This window comes from Urocampus carinirostris, chromosome 12 (genome assembly GCF_059441175.1).
Source record: "Urocampus carinirostris isolate Australia breed hairy pipefish chromosome 12, RoL_Ucar_1.0, whole genome shotgun sequence".
In the NCBI taxonomy this organism is placed as follows: Eukaryota; Metazoa; Chordata; class Actinopteri; order Syngnathiformes; family Syngnathidae; genus Urocampus; species Urocampus carinirostris.
Genome location: NC_142360.1, coordinates 1,645,860 through 1,661,614, shown reverse-complemented (window position 1 = coordinate 1,661,614; position 15,755 = coordinate 1,645,860). Strand labels below are relative to the sequence as shown.

The following is a 15,755-nucleotide window of genomic DNA, read 5'->3' as shown; positions in this document are numbered from 1 at the left end:
TTATTTTTAGTCCATTTCCAGTTATTGAGGCCCTTCCCAATCATCTTTGATTATTGTTTATTTTTCCTTTCTTTAATTAAAACCAGTTAAAGGCTGTTTAAGGTAATGTGGCTTGAAGTCCTGGAAACTCCTCCTGTGTGTTTTGTGGTTTGCTTGTGCACTTAAGAGGAGCGAGGAATTTCGTCCGAACCCTCGATTGCCACATTAACTGCTTTTTGTCTCTCACCATATGTTACAGCTGTTCTGAGTTTATCCCACCCCTACGTGGATCAAACCCACTCCTATTTGATACCATTATATGTTTTATTTAGATTTAAGCAGATAAACCATTTGAAGGCAGCACGGCGGCGGTGGTTAGTGCGTGTACGGCACAGTTCTGAGGTCATGGGTTCAAATCCAGCTAACAACCTTCCTGTGTGGAGTTTGCATGTTCTCCCCGTGCTTGCGTGGGTTTCCTCAGGGCACTCCGGTTGCCGCCCACATTCACAAAACATACATGTCAGGTTAATTGGCTGGTCAAAATTATCCCTAGGTGTGAATGAGCAAGCAAATTGTCTGTCCCTGTGTGCCCTGCGACTGGCTGGAAACCGGTTCATGGTGTCCCCTGCCCACTGCCCGGAGATGGCTCGGATGGGCTCCAGCACCCCCACGACCCTACTGAGGATAAGCGGTGCAGATAATGGATGGATGGATGGATGGACTATTTGAAGGCAGTGTTCATTTTACCTCTGAAAAGTGATGGGTCCCGGGGACTCGCATGCTCAAAAATCTATGGGCTCCAACAGAGATCTATGGGTCCCCAAAATTTAGTGTAATCGAGGTTCAAATTGTAAATCGGCGACAAATATATAATATAAATCTATATTTTCATTCAGTTTTAATCATCACAGCAGTTAAAGCAGTTATCACTTCAAATTTTTCAGTTCACAAAAATATTGTACATTATACAAAATAATATTGCTGAAATATTAATCTATATATTCATGCAGTTTTAATTATCACAGTTAATTGGTAATACAAAGCCGTTATCACTTCGGATTTTTCAGTTAAAATATTCTTCGTGGTTTGCTGTCCCGCCACAGTTGTATTGCCTTCTCAAGGTCCAATCCATTATCATCCTCCTCATAGCGTAACCAGGAATATCATTTAGTCCATTTTGGCAGAAAAGTCCTTTTCTTGCTAGGAGTATTCTTTTGTTCATCTTTCATCGAATCGTTCGCTTCAACACACGTGTTTTCCTGCCTCCGCGATCTTCCGAAGAATTTCTCCGCGTTTTTTTTTTTGTGCCGGAATTATTGCCGTTGTTATCACTTTCTGCACGTTAATTTGACACTATGCGTCCCCAACAAAAATTATGCGTCTAGGATGCAGGGACGCGGGCAAACGAGAACAAAAGGTTTCTTTTTCAATAATAAAAACATATGTTGTATGTCGTGTATATATATATATAGATATACAGTATATCTATATAGATATATATCTATATATATATAGATATATATATAGATATAGATATATATATAGATATATAGATATATATAGATATTTCTCCATTGCAGCGCTCCTACAGCAAGGCGATGATTCTTTATGATGAGGGTGACTTCTTGGCGGCCAGTCGTCTTTTGGAAGAGGCCCTTGTGGAGTACTACAAGGCCGACGTAGAGTGCAGGGCTCTGTGTCAGGGTCCCCATCATTTTGATGGCCACGATCACCTGCACTACCGTTACAGCCTCTATGAAGTAATTTCAGGTGGGTGAGATTTATTTTAACTTTCTGCATGTGCGTCTAAATTTATCTTCTATATGCCATGTTAAATATATATTAAAATATTCATACTTTTAATTAAAATTATCTTGTTGTACTTGCAGGTATTTTTTATTAATTTATTTATAATATTTTTCATGCATTACAAATATGATGATCTTATTTGTGGGGTATTTATCTAAAATATAATGATCAGGATAAGATAATGGTTCCACATGCAGGTAATGTTTCTCATTTTGAATATATATTTTATTATTTTATAATGTGTTTAAAGAATTATCTAGTGAAATATAATAATACTGATGGCAGATAATATTTTATTTTTAGGATTATTTATTTAAAGCAATTATTAAGAAAATTGTAAATGTATTTAAATAATAATAATTCCAACAAAAATAATCCACATGTAAGCTTGTTTTATTTTACATGTATATTTTTTATTTCATAATGTGTTAAGGAATGATGTTCTCTGTAAATATGATGAATAACATTCATGAAATTATAATAAGAAATAATATTATTGCTCATATATTTAAAAAATTGTATTGCTATAATAATAATAATAATGATATATTCATATATATTTTCTTTAAAATAATTATTAAAACAGATTGGACATTTTTAAAAATAATGTTCTTTTAGATAATTTTATTTTACAAATGCTTTAATCGCTGTTGTGAGCTAAGAAATCTGATGTCAATCTTAAAATATTTATTTTTATTTTAATAAAAATAATTTCTAAAAAGTAATTGTACGCTTATAAAATAAACACTCGTTTGAATTTTTGTTTCATTACAATACAATTATTAAGCAATTGTTGGAGTAAGAATGTTTAAGTTTAAGAAATTTCAATTATAAAAACAATTGACATCAGATCATTTTATGAATTGATTTTCTCATTTAATGATTTGTTTTAAGAATTTTAGTAAAATAATAAAAATTAAAAATCGAATGAGTAAAACTATATGCTGTCTAAGATCATTTTATCTCCATTTATACAGTATTTATAGTAAAATAATAAAAATACTTATTTTTTTTTCTCAGTTTTATTAGGAGAAAGGAAAGGGTTGACCCACGATCCAGTGATCGCTGGACGCGGGAAGTGGGACTTCCGTGGTGAGCGATGGCGGTGTCGGGAATGGGAAAAAAACGGGTCAGTAGCCGGGGCAGGAGAGCAAAAAACGTGGTCGGGATTAGAAACGAGTCGAAAGCCAGGAGAGGACAATAGACATGGTCATGATAAAAAAAACGGGTCGAAGACGGGAAACAGACGGGAGCAAAAGCAGGTGGGAGTCAGGGTCGAAAAAGCTTGCCTAGAGTACACTGAGGTTTGCAGACGGACTGACAACAGGTAACAGATAGACGTGGGTTTAAATAGTGCCAGGGAGCCAATCAGAGACCAAGGCAGTTGGCGCCAAAGGAGCGGGCACAGGTGATTTGCATCGGTAATCATGATAATTTATATTTTTTTCCTTCAAGTATGATAATTACTGTTACAAAAAAATACCATAACATGGAAAAAAACCTTGAAAATCTATTTGCTTAGAGTTGTAGATACTATTTTTTCGGGATGATACCATTATTTCTGTGTGGTGATCGATAGCAGTACCAATTATAAAGACTGCCTTTAAAATCTCATATTTTCCGGGCTATAAGCCTCACATAAAACCCGAAAATTGGCAACAAATTTAAAAGTGTGCTTTATAACCTGGTGCGCTTTATATCCCATAAAATATGGTGTATAATATTAGAAACGCATACAGTGCAAGTGTACGTGAGTACTCCAGAATTTATGACGTAATCACATAACATTTTATGCAAATCATTGTACGCAACGGTAATCAAACACGGGTCGCGGCAGTGAGCGCGCAGAAAGTTAATGACTAAACCACTATTGATACGGATCACATATGAAAAAGCATTCAATTTTATCTCATTACAACACTATTTTTACTCGTGGTGCCAGAAACGAATGTTAGAGAATGGAGAAAATACATTGTCAACCTGACAGATATAAAGAAAGTCAAAGTCCAATTCATCAATAGATACAACAATGTTGTTTTCTTCATTTTTGTTTTTTGCGTTTATTAATATTTTTCAAGACAGCTTTCTGTTTTCTCTTTTCTGTAACATTCTTCTCTGGTACCATGATTAGAAATAGTGGGATAATGAGCTCAAATTGACATCCTTCTCTCAGAGTTTGCCCTCAAACACTGAAGTCAGAGTTTAGAACAAGTATTTTGGAGTATAAGTGGAATAAAACAGCGTATAATATAGTATATAACTTCATTCCCTCTTTTGGACTGATAAAATCAATCCACTAACTGAAAGAGACCAGAACCAAAATCAATTACCACAACACAAAGATACTCCAGTGATACTCCCCAATTTTGTTGTCACAATATGTTAATCCATTTTGTAACAATGACAATTAAGGTATATTCTATACTCAAAAATGGAGAAGATGCAAAAATGTAACAATAGAAACATAGAAAAGATGAACATTAATATACTTCAATATGCCTCCAGAAATAAGTGAAATAAGCTAAGCTAAAAGTAAGCAACGTAAAAAAAATCAACAAATGTAAAAGGTGATAAAATGTCTGAAAAATTGATTACAATTTTTTAAAATCAAAAACGTCCCATTCCCTCTTTGGTTCTTCCAGTGGAAGCTGGAGGTATTGGCCCCTTAAGGGACCAACAGCTCTATCAATGGTCCGAGACATAAGGTTCCTGATACATGGAATAACACCACAACCGCATAATCCAAAAACAGCATTTAAGCAAGTCTACATCAATCCTGGTTTGGAATGCCATCAGAGATGTTGCTACCAGCTGTTCCTTGACTGCTTCCAGTGCCTCCTGTGTCCGGTTTCCCAGTTTCTGAAGTTTGTAATGTATGTAATTGATGCTGTCAACATTTTTGTTGGGTGTAACCCAAAGAAAAATACTCGCAAAACCTGCTGCAACTTGATCTACCAATTTGTCTTCATCAGAGACCCCACAAGGTACTCCAATGGAGTCAATGTATGTGGTGTCTTCAGCATAAAGCCATGGATTAGTCCTGCTATGTTTTTCCCTCTTATAATCATTCCCATATGACATTTTATCAATAGTGTTAGGGTCCTATTTGGCCAATTTAACAAAGTCTATTGGGTGTACAGAGACATGCAAACTGAGGTTTATCAATGAACACACCCTTGAGGCATCCTTTGGCAGGCGGTCGAAAAGTTTCTCTCCAAACCATTCCGAATATCTGCTCTGGTTAGAGGGAGGGGCACAGGAAATTACATTTTGACCTCACACCATTCCGAAGCCACCTCACCCACTGTTTCTCCAGTTCCTTGGAATTTACGACAGGTAATCTTTTGTTTAACCACCTTTTTGTCAAATAGAGGTTTTGCTTTTACCTTTAAAATGTCTGGGCAGCTTGTTCAATCATTAGTAATCAATTATTCCGAGATGCTGAGACACCTGAGGTGATTTTAAACCAATCATTTGTTTTTACTGGCAGAGGGATCACCTTGGCGCCATAAACTTGTCCTATCAGCGGCACTGTTGGGGCTGTAATGTTTCTGAAACATATAGTCACAAGAAACATTGGATTTTTCATATTCTTTGTCATATCGGGACTAAGATAGAATCTAGTACAATTGTTCTTCTCATATGATTTTAACAAGGTGACTAGCAAACCACCATGGGCTTTGGCCAGGTGAAATGCTGTCTAATTTGAATGACCTGCCCTTTTGACCAATCAGTCCAATTATCTCCAGTTTCCCCTATTAATGTGGACCATGCCCTGCCTAAATATATGTACCATTCTTAGGGGCCGGTCACACAGACATTTGCGGCTGAAACACGGCTAAAATTTTGCGGTTTTTTTTGCCCGTGGTTGCCCGCGATGGAAAATGCGCAAAATTGGCCAACCCGCTGTTCATCGGTGGTATGCCCGCAAAACAGACGCCGGCGACTGTTCCGCTTCCTCATCGCGTCATTTCGGCGTCATTTTCTCGTGTGGACCACGGGTATAAAAGCTCCCGAGCCGGTGTTGTGCCCAAATCCGACTTCTACGCAACAACCCCACCCACCCACTCCCTTGCGTAAACGCGCATTCTGCTGCGATCGCTTTGCGATCGCTTTGCATTGACGTTGGTGACTTTTTCATCCGCGTTAACAAACGCATTTTGTAGAATACGATCGCACTTTATTGTTTAAATAAACGCGTTATATAGACTAGGATCTCCCAATTGTTATAATTAGCTCGCTTTATTGTTTTAATAAGCGTTTTATATAGAATACGATCGCTTTTGTTGGAAGCGCGGCAGAATGCGCGTTCACGCGAGGGGGGGAGGATTTACCATTCGATTACGTTCACAACAAAAACAAAGACGAAATGGTTTAAGTTGTATTACATTCCCAACAAATGCAAGACGAAGTGGTTTTGGTTATATGTTCGCCATTACATTCCCTAAAAGTGAGATAAAACGAGGTAAAAGTGGTTGTAGTAGCGAGGGGATGCAAATCTCGGCAGGGATGCATTTCTCGGATAACACCGGGCTGTAGAAATCATAACCGCTCAAGACAGATCAAGATTTCAAGCTATGGCATCATTTTTATTTTATTATCTTGAAAAGAAATGTCAAGAAATAGAAATGGATTAAGACGAGGTCACTACGCTGACGGGGATCCATGTTCACCCCCTTGACGTCTCGAGCACAACTGACGTGTGTTTGGCAAATCGCGCTGTATATACGCGGAGAAAGGCGTTTGACTGTCACACGCGTAACACGCTAATTTCACGTAATAACACTGCGATACAGGCGCAGAACATGCTTTTACCATGCTCCACCCACGATTACCCGCTGAAATTTCCCGTCCTACCCATGTGTAACCACGCCCTGGCCGCGGCCAGAGCACGTCGTTCCGCGTCATTTCCGCGTCATTACCTCGTGTTGACCACGTGTGCGGCACGCGGTTTAACACGTGCTCAAACTTTTGAGCAGCTCAAAACTATTTCGCGCGGCCAACCGCGTGTGAATTTCCGACCGCGAGTAAAGCACTGCTGCATCTCGTCTATATGGCGGTCTCAAGACGTCCAACAGCGCCCAACAGCGTCTGCTTCACGGCCAGAAATGTCTGGCCATGGTTCAGCCTCGATACGCTCGTGAAAGGCTGTGTACCCGCGCTCTGAAGAATTGAGCAGCGCAAAACGTTTTCGCGCTGCCACCTGCGCGCGAATTTCCGACCGCGTGTTGAGCACTGCTGTATCTCGTCTGTATGGCGATCTCAAAGCGTCCAATAGCGTCCGCCTCACAGGCAGAAATTTCTGGCCGTGATTCAGCCGCAAATGTCTGTGTGACCGGCCCCTTACCAAGCAAATTTGTGGCCCTCATGCACATTGTAATCATCGATACCAGTTGCAACGCCCCGTGCTAAGTGACGCAAATGGGATCAGCAATGATGCCATTTTGGTTAGGTTCATACAATACACTGGACACCCTAAAACTTTTTTTTGTGGTGCTACTAGTACAGATTGGGTCTTCGGCTTGTGTATTTCTCTCTGGTCTATAGTGGGATGATGTGCAAGTATTATGGCAAGTGTGGTTGGCTGCTATAATTATGTTATCTCTGTGTCTGAAATGTTGTGTCGACGATACTAATTGTGTTTCGAGTTCAGTTTTCTAGTGTTGTTACATCTGACGTCCCAAGCTGTCTGTTCATCAATTGTTAAGGCCATGGGTGGTGCATGTGGTAACCTAATTTTGAGACCTGTAAGTTGACATTCCCTTTCTTCAATGGAATAGGAAGACAGTGGTTGTAGTGAGCTTTCTCCAAGTGCGTCCTGCGGCTTGGAGCAAAATAAGTACAATTCAAAAAAGAAAAATGAGAAAATTAAAATTCAAATACACACACTGATCAGAAAAGGTACTGCCATAAATCTTTCCCCTCTTTTAGAATGGGGATTAGAACCACCTCGAGCCCTTGGTGGCCAACTGCACAGGAGGTTTTGGCTGTAAGTCATCTCCATAATAAATATTTCCTTGATAAGTCTAATGGGGACTTGCCCGAATGTCCGCCTCACTAGGCCTCCTCGGTGGACTCCTCGGTGGACAACCACCGAATCACAAGATTTTAAATTAAATAAATACAGTCTAAAAATTTGCTCTTCAGAATTGTAAGTCTATTTGGTCTCTAAATCTCTAATTTGGCTGATTGCACTGTTTCAGTCACTGAATTGCTTAACTATCATCATCATTAGAATTAACCAACTAGATAAATCATCACCTAGCTAAATAAAACGATTTTGATTTACTATTGGTATGATTCATTCTTCGTTTTTTGTTTTTGTTTTTACGCCTTTTCTAAGTCCATGAAAGCCAAATAAACATCCTTACCTTTTGCAAATAATTTCTCACACACCTGTCGTACTGCAAACACCTGATCCACACATCCTCTTCCTTTCCTGAAACCACTCTGCTCCTCCATCACCACCTCATTCACCTCATTTTTTCAAATCATAAACAATTCATTATCATTTAGGTCAATCTTTAAGCATTACTTTTGTAAACATTTTCTTGTTTGTTTATCTTGATACTCTTCATCTCTTATTCCTTTTTGAATCTTAATATCATGTTTTCTCTGAAGTATTGTGTCTAATCTTGTTGCATGCAATGTCTTCATTAAAAAAATTTCAATATATACATTGACTTACATCCCAGAATCTACTGTTTACCATATCAGTATTCTAAATTTCTCGTTGCTAGGTTCTGATTGCACAATTTTACAAATGTAAATGCTTAGTGCTTTCGTCAACCTACATAAAATCAAAAGTAATTTCCTATTACCCATTTTTCTTCAGAATCACCTTGATGCTTCTGAATCTAGCAAGAAATGTAAAACCCTTCAAAATGATGTGTTCATTATGTTGAGCAAAACAAACAAGTTTGATGGAGAGCGTATTCAGAATACAATTTTTTTCCCAGCAAAAATGAACATAATCGCTTTATTTAGTAGAAGCTTGATTCTCATAAAAAATTCTCCTTTTTATTTTGTCTCCTAAAAGAAAATTTAAATTATTCCAAACAGTCCATATTGACTTTATACCAACTTTCTCTATGTAGTAATAAATCATCAATTGTGACAACCTAGATAAGTGAGTAAGTTTACCATCAAAATTTATCAATCTTCCTCATACATGTAAACATTTTGTCATTAACACGACCCTAATAGTACTTCAAGCAGACATATTCTTGAAAGTCCTTTGTGTTCCAGTTTTGATGACGGCCTTGACGTGTGCCCCACAGTTCATGTGACGATCACTTGTAATCCACTGCTTGAATACTGCTTGGCCCATCAAAAATATTTTCCAAAATGTGTCCATCTCAAAAATGAAATGACTCCATTGTCTTTGTTAGTTCCATTGCAACTGGCTGTTGAAATTGTAAATCGGCGACAAATATATAATGTAAATCTATATATTCATTCAGTTTTAATCATCACAGTTGATTGGTAATACAAAAGTTATCAGCTATCACTTCAGATTTTTCAGTTCACAATATTGTACATTATACATGATAATATTGCTGAAATATTAATCTATATTTTCATTCAGTTTTAATCATCACAGTTAATTGGTAATACAAAGCAGTTATCACTTCAGATTTTTCAGCTCACAAAAATATTCTATATTATCTATCTATCTATCTATCTATCTATCTATCTATCTATCTATCTATCTATCTATCTATCTATCTATCTATCTATCTATCTATCTATCTATCTATCTATCTATCTATCTATCTATCTATCTATCTATCTATCTATCTATCTATCTATCTATCTATCTATCTATCTACCTACCTACCTACCTACCTACCTTGGTCATATCCCTCAAGAGGGGTGACCGACAGCAAGACACACACATACAATAACAAAGAAAATAAAAGGGAAATGTACAGAAAAAAAAAAAAAAAACACAAACATTTTTGGACCATGGCCAACCCAATTGCCCAAACACCCAAACAAGTTAGGCACCTCGGCACCCAAGTTGTTCATGCTTTCGTCCCTCCAGATGAAATGGGACACCAGAAAGCGGCCATGTCACTCGGGTCAGGGTGACACAACACACTTTTTTGTTCAACAGCAGGGCCCGACAGCTTTCACTGGTTTACCCCTGCCGCATCATACAGGTGCCCTGCCCATCCCTCAGAACGCGTTTAAACATCCTACTATCCTTTTACAACACCTCTCCACTCCTTTCTATCACCAACAAGAGCTCTAGCTTCCATTATATTTAGACCTCTTTCCTGCAGTGCACTCATACCACCATCCGTCCACGTCAATCGCGGCCTTCCTCTTGGTCTCCTTCCATTCACTTCTGCTCTGTAGATCCTCTTCAACATTCGCTCCTCATCCATCCTCTCCATGTGTCAAAACCAACCGAGTACTCTCTTATTAACACGCTTGCTCAGTTCCACGACTACTCCAGTTCTGTCTCTCACAATTTCATTTCTCAGTCCATCCAATCTTGTCACTCCTAACATAGTACTCAAACACTTCATCTCAAAAACATTCAACTTCCTTCTTAAATCTGCGTTCCTGCTCCAAGTCTCTCCACCATACAACACAGTCGGCACAATCACACTCTCATACAGTCCCCTCTTAACATCCATACTCATACTCTTGTTGTTCATCACTCTCCTCAGATCACCCAAAACCTTGCTTCCTTAATTCACTCTGTGCAATACCTCACACTCCATTCCACCAACTGCAGCCACATCACAACCCAAGTACCTAAAACTTCTTCCAGCACCTGTCCATGCAACCTGTTTTCTAATGTCATGCCCACACCATCACGTGAACACTTCATCACCTTACTCTTCCCAACATTGACACATAACTTACGCCTATCACATACTCTTCCAAACTCCGTTACCAGCCTTCTCAATGTTTCCTCAGAATCAGCCACAAGCGCTGTGTCATCTGCAAACAACAACTGACTTACCTGCCACACTGTTCCACTGTTGTCCATCATGTCTACACCTATGCCAAATACTCTTGCATTCACCTCTCTCACCACACCATCCATGTACACATTAAACAGCCATGGTGACATCACACACCCCTGTCTCACACCAGTCAACACAGGGACCCACTCAGTTGTCTCACTCCCTACTCTTACACATTCTCTGCTGTTCATATAAAAACTCTTCAATGCTTCCAACAACTTTCCACCCACTCCATACATCACCATCACTGCCACAACGCCTCTCTATCAACTCTGTCATACGCCTTTTCTAAGTCCATGAAAGCCAAATAAACATCCTTACCTTTTGCAAATAATTTCTCACACACCTGTCGTACTGCAAACACCTGATCCACACATCCTCTTCCTTTCCTGAAACCACTCTGCTCCTCCATCACCACCTCATTCGTTCTTTCTCTCACTCTCTTAATCAAGACTCTTCCATACAGCTTACCTGGCACAGACAACAAACTGATACCTCTCGAATTGCTACAATCATACTTATCACCTTTCCCCTTATACAATGGCACCACACATGCTGTACACCAATCAACAGGAGCCACACCACTTAAAAAGCATACATTCAACAAGCGTACTAACCAGTCAATCATAGCTGTGCCACCTTTTTTCAGGCATTCAGCAGTACAACCATCCAACCCAGGTGCTTTCCCCCCTTTCATTTATTTCACTGCCTCTTGCACCTCCCATGTTTCCACAGGCTGCACATTTAAATCACCCAACACGGGCATTCTTTCCATACCATCGATCGCCTCGACTCTCATTTCTCTCCCATCCTCCACATTTAGCAACTCCTCAGAATACTCGGCCAATCTCGTCCTGACTGCACTACCGCTAACCAGCAATCTACCATCCTTATCTTTCACTTTCTCTTCCTTTCCAGAATCACTGTTTCTTTCTCTTTTCACTTCTTTCCAGAACACTTTTCTCCTTTCCTCAAAGTTCACTCCTATCTTTCGACGCCATTCATCATTTGCTTTCCTTTTTGCTGCTTCCACTTCCGTTTTTACCAACCTTTTCTTCACTCTATATCTTTCATATGCATCGCCACTCTTATATTGCAGCCACTCTTCAAAGGCACGTCTCTTTTCTGTCACAGCCTCTGATACCTCATCATTCCACCATTCACTTCCTTTCCTAATACCTCGACCAACTTTTCTCATTCCACACACTTCTTTTGTACTCCTGCTTCTTTAAACCACTTCCATTCAATTTCCACATTCTCCATTTCTCTTCTACTAACCCGTTCATACCTTATCGTCTCTTTAAACTCTCTTTCCTTTCCTGCCTTATTCAACTCTGACATTTTCTCCTCTTCCCTCACACTCTTCTTATAACTAGCCCTCTACGATCCATCTATTCTCAGTTTTCCTTCCACATAAAAATGATCAGACTTACCACTCATTTCACCTCTGTAAACATGCACATCCAACAATCTACTTAACATCCCTTTTCTTAACCACTACATAATCCATCAGTGCTCTGTCCACCATCTTGCCACTATCCACTCTGACAAAGGTATACTTATTCACGTCCCTCTTTTTAAACAATATATTTTCAATCACCAACTCATTTTCCACACATAACTCAATCAATTTCTCCCCACTCTCATTTCTTCCTGGTACTCCATATCTACCAATCACATTTTCAACCATTTCATCACCCACTCTAGCATTCAGGTCACCTAGTATTACCACTTTCCACCCTTCTTTCGCACTTGCCACACATTCGGACGGGTGCTCCATTGATTGTTATAGGCTTTAGGAAGCGACTGTGGCGGCGGCGGTGGGAGAGCAGGCACATGGCTGCGGTCCAGCCTGCTGTTTCTACTACTAGGGCTAGGCTAACAACTCTTTAGAGCCACCCCTACAGAGCCTGTATTTCATTAACGGCAGATCCATTAGCCATGAAATGGATGAGCTGGAGTTATAACTAGTGGAAGACCCTACATTCGTGATGGTTGTATTTTAATCAAAGCGGTGACCTTGCTTAATCTTTTCCGCTAATGAAAGTATGATAAAATAGGATAAGCGCAATAGAAAATAAAGAATAAGGGCTCTTTAAACCTGGGTGTATCGTTTGCTGTTCAAGACGGACAGAAATGGAGGCACAGGGGATTGTTGGAGAATGACCTTATATTCCAATAAATGACCATGCTTGATAAGAAAAATGTTTACTCTTAACATGAAAATACGCCCAGGTACTCGATATGAAAATTCTTTTCACATTTCTTCTTTGTATGCTCATTTCCTTATTCCATGTACGATGTTTTCTTTAGCTTGTTATCAGGGAACGCTCATCTGTCGAAAATATTTAAACAAGCATTTATCATTTCAGTTCTCCGATGGCTTCACTTGAATAATCTCAGAGGGCTCGACTGAATCGAAGACCACCTGTGGAAAATGTTGAATACCATAGACCCATGGGATACGCCATGAATCCCTTTTGAGTTGGGGATCACAAAGACACAAAGAAAAATTGTTGTATAGGGGGGAATAAAAATGCATAGCGAATGCCTTCCAAAGCGCCTGTGACCCAGATATAAACATTAAAATGATAAAATAGTAAGTACTGAATTGTAATATACTTGCATTTGACCATATTTCCACCTTATTTTGCAGTATATAAGGCGCACCAGGTTAAGAGGCACCCTTTTGAATTTCTAGTTAATTTGGAGTTTTTAGGTCTGTCAGCTTTCGATGTGCTTTTCCCCTGGTTGCGCTGCTTCTAGATGTGTGCCATATTTAAGTGTTTACCCAATCAAATTTCAGCCATTACATTTGCCAGGGTCAGAAATCTACCCGAGGCCTTCGCAATCAGTTCTGCAAGCCCCAAGGAATAAAATAAGTGACGATAAAGCTTTTTTTTTTAAATTAAGAGAGAGACATACCATATGTTTTATGACATTATTCAGCAAAACCGCCAAACCCACTCTCTAGACAAAAGTTAATTTTTCAGCACATTTTATTTCAATGCGTGACTGTAAATGATTTGATAAGCCGTATTAAATAATATTATTGTCAGAGTCTGTGTCCCATATTAACACATGTCCCACTTTAACCTTCATTAAGGCTCATTTTGTAAATGATGGTTTAACACTAGGGGCAAGCAGAGATCTTTTGTAAAAATGTCACAAATAACTCCAAACGAAAAATTCATAGATGTGGTTCCCTTCAGCTCAGTGGCCACATTTGAGAGAGAGGGTTGCAGTTCTGTGTGTTCAGAGATCTGGCCACCCCTTTTGCACACCCAATCAAATTTCTCACTGATTGCGCTCACCCAATCAAATTGCTCTGTGTACTTGGCTGGCGTTTTTTTGAGATTACAGTTTGTTTTGTGGGGTTTTATCATAAAGTGCCTCAACATTGAACATACATTATATAATAAGCTTCCATATAAAGCATTTCCAGCAATGTATTTGACAATGTACAGCAAAAGCAAGGTATGTTGGCGTGAACAGTGACTGTAAACTGTAATCAAAGCTATGCCGTTTTATATACTAGACCGGACAGGAATCACTAACAGTGATGTTACTGCTATGCACGTATCAAACTCAGCTCCACTGATTAATAATGTTTTTTTCTTTTCAGACCACTTCACCCAAGTCCTCCACTGTCAGCACGAGTGTGTCCGAGATCTGGCAACTCGTCCTGGGCGCCTGTCCCCAATGGAAAACTACTTGCCGCTGCACTACGATTTCTTGCAGTTCTCATATTTCAAAGGTGAATGACTTACCAAAAAGTTGCCACACCTAAGGGGTTACATTTCCTTATTTGCATACAGCCAATTTGCCTTTATTTGATCGTCCCATCCAACGAATCTACCTCAACTTGTTTGACAGCAATGCATGTCCTTGTGACTCCTGTAATTGCTCTAATTTAGGTTTCATAAGTTGAAAAGAGATGACTGGAATTATTTAGAAATTGTTTTACCAGAAAAATGTCAGGTTGAAGGTGATTATAAATAAACTAAATGGGCTTGGTGTTTTAAGGCAGTTACAAAACACAGAAAGACACGCAAATTGCATTTAATTAGTTTAAAGGGTACATGATGTACTTTGCGTGTTCTAAGTGTTTAATTATGTTATTTAAACTAACCCGCTAAATGTCTAGCATAACAGCGTCCTACAATTTAAGTTTTTAATGAATAATGATTATTCATTAAGTGCCCTTTTTATGTCCAGTGCCAGTCGAGAACATTATGCGATCAAACTGGAAATGTTGCTTTTTGGGTTTATATTTTTTAATGAATTGGGCATCTAAAATCATTTTAACAAAGTTTTGGTATTTATTTTTTGACTTATTCATTTATTATATGTTCTTTAATCTTAGTTTTTTGTTGTTGTTTTTTTAATGAAAATAAATATCCATATTGTGGCTAACAACTTTTTTTGTACTTTTTTGTCAGAAGTTTAATTGTTAATTTGCATCTTTAGATATTTTAATCAATCTCTGCCATATCAATTATTACTAAGATCCGAAATAATACAGTTTTTAGATTCCTTTTTTTAAAAAAAATCCCACAAGTTTTAATCAATGTATTATTTTTATTTTTAAAATGGGTCAGAAGTAAATTTGCATCTCTGGATATTTAACTCATCCACTGCCATTGATGTTTATAGACATCCAAGATTAATTTTTACTGAGACCGTCTTTGTGTTTTTTTCTGAAAATACAAAAATAAAAAAATAATTTAAAAAATAATTTTAAAAAATCAAACAAGTTTTGTTCCAAATTTGAAAAAAATAATCTATTTTTATGCATTTAAAATTGATCATCTAATGGTTTAATGGTTATTGTCTGGATATTTTTTTTCCTGAAAATAAAAGTAGCATCTTAAACTTTTGTTCGGAATGTGAACATTAATAAACAATTTTATTCATTAAAAAAAGTCTATAGTTTATTTAAATCTTTGGATAATTAAGTCATTCACTGCATTTAACGTTTTA

General features: G+C 38.3%; 1 protein-coding gene across 1 annotated transcript in view; it reads left to right on the top strand.

Moving 5' to 3' along the window:
• p3h2 (prolyl 3-hydroxylase 2) overlaps positions 1-15,755 on the top strand; it is a 101,322-nt gene that overhangs the window by 63,706 nt on the left and 21,861 nt on the right. Inside the window, exons 3-4 of the mRNA XM_088349125.1 lie at positions 1,560-1,749; positions 14,398-14,529. Coding sequence (XP_088205251.1) covers positions 1,560-1,749; positions 14,398-14,529 — 322 coding nt within the window. The remainder of the gene's footprint in view (positions 1-1,559; positions 1,750-14,397; positions 14,530-15,755) is intronic.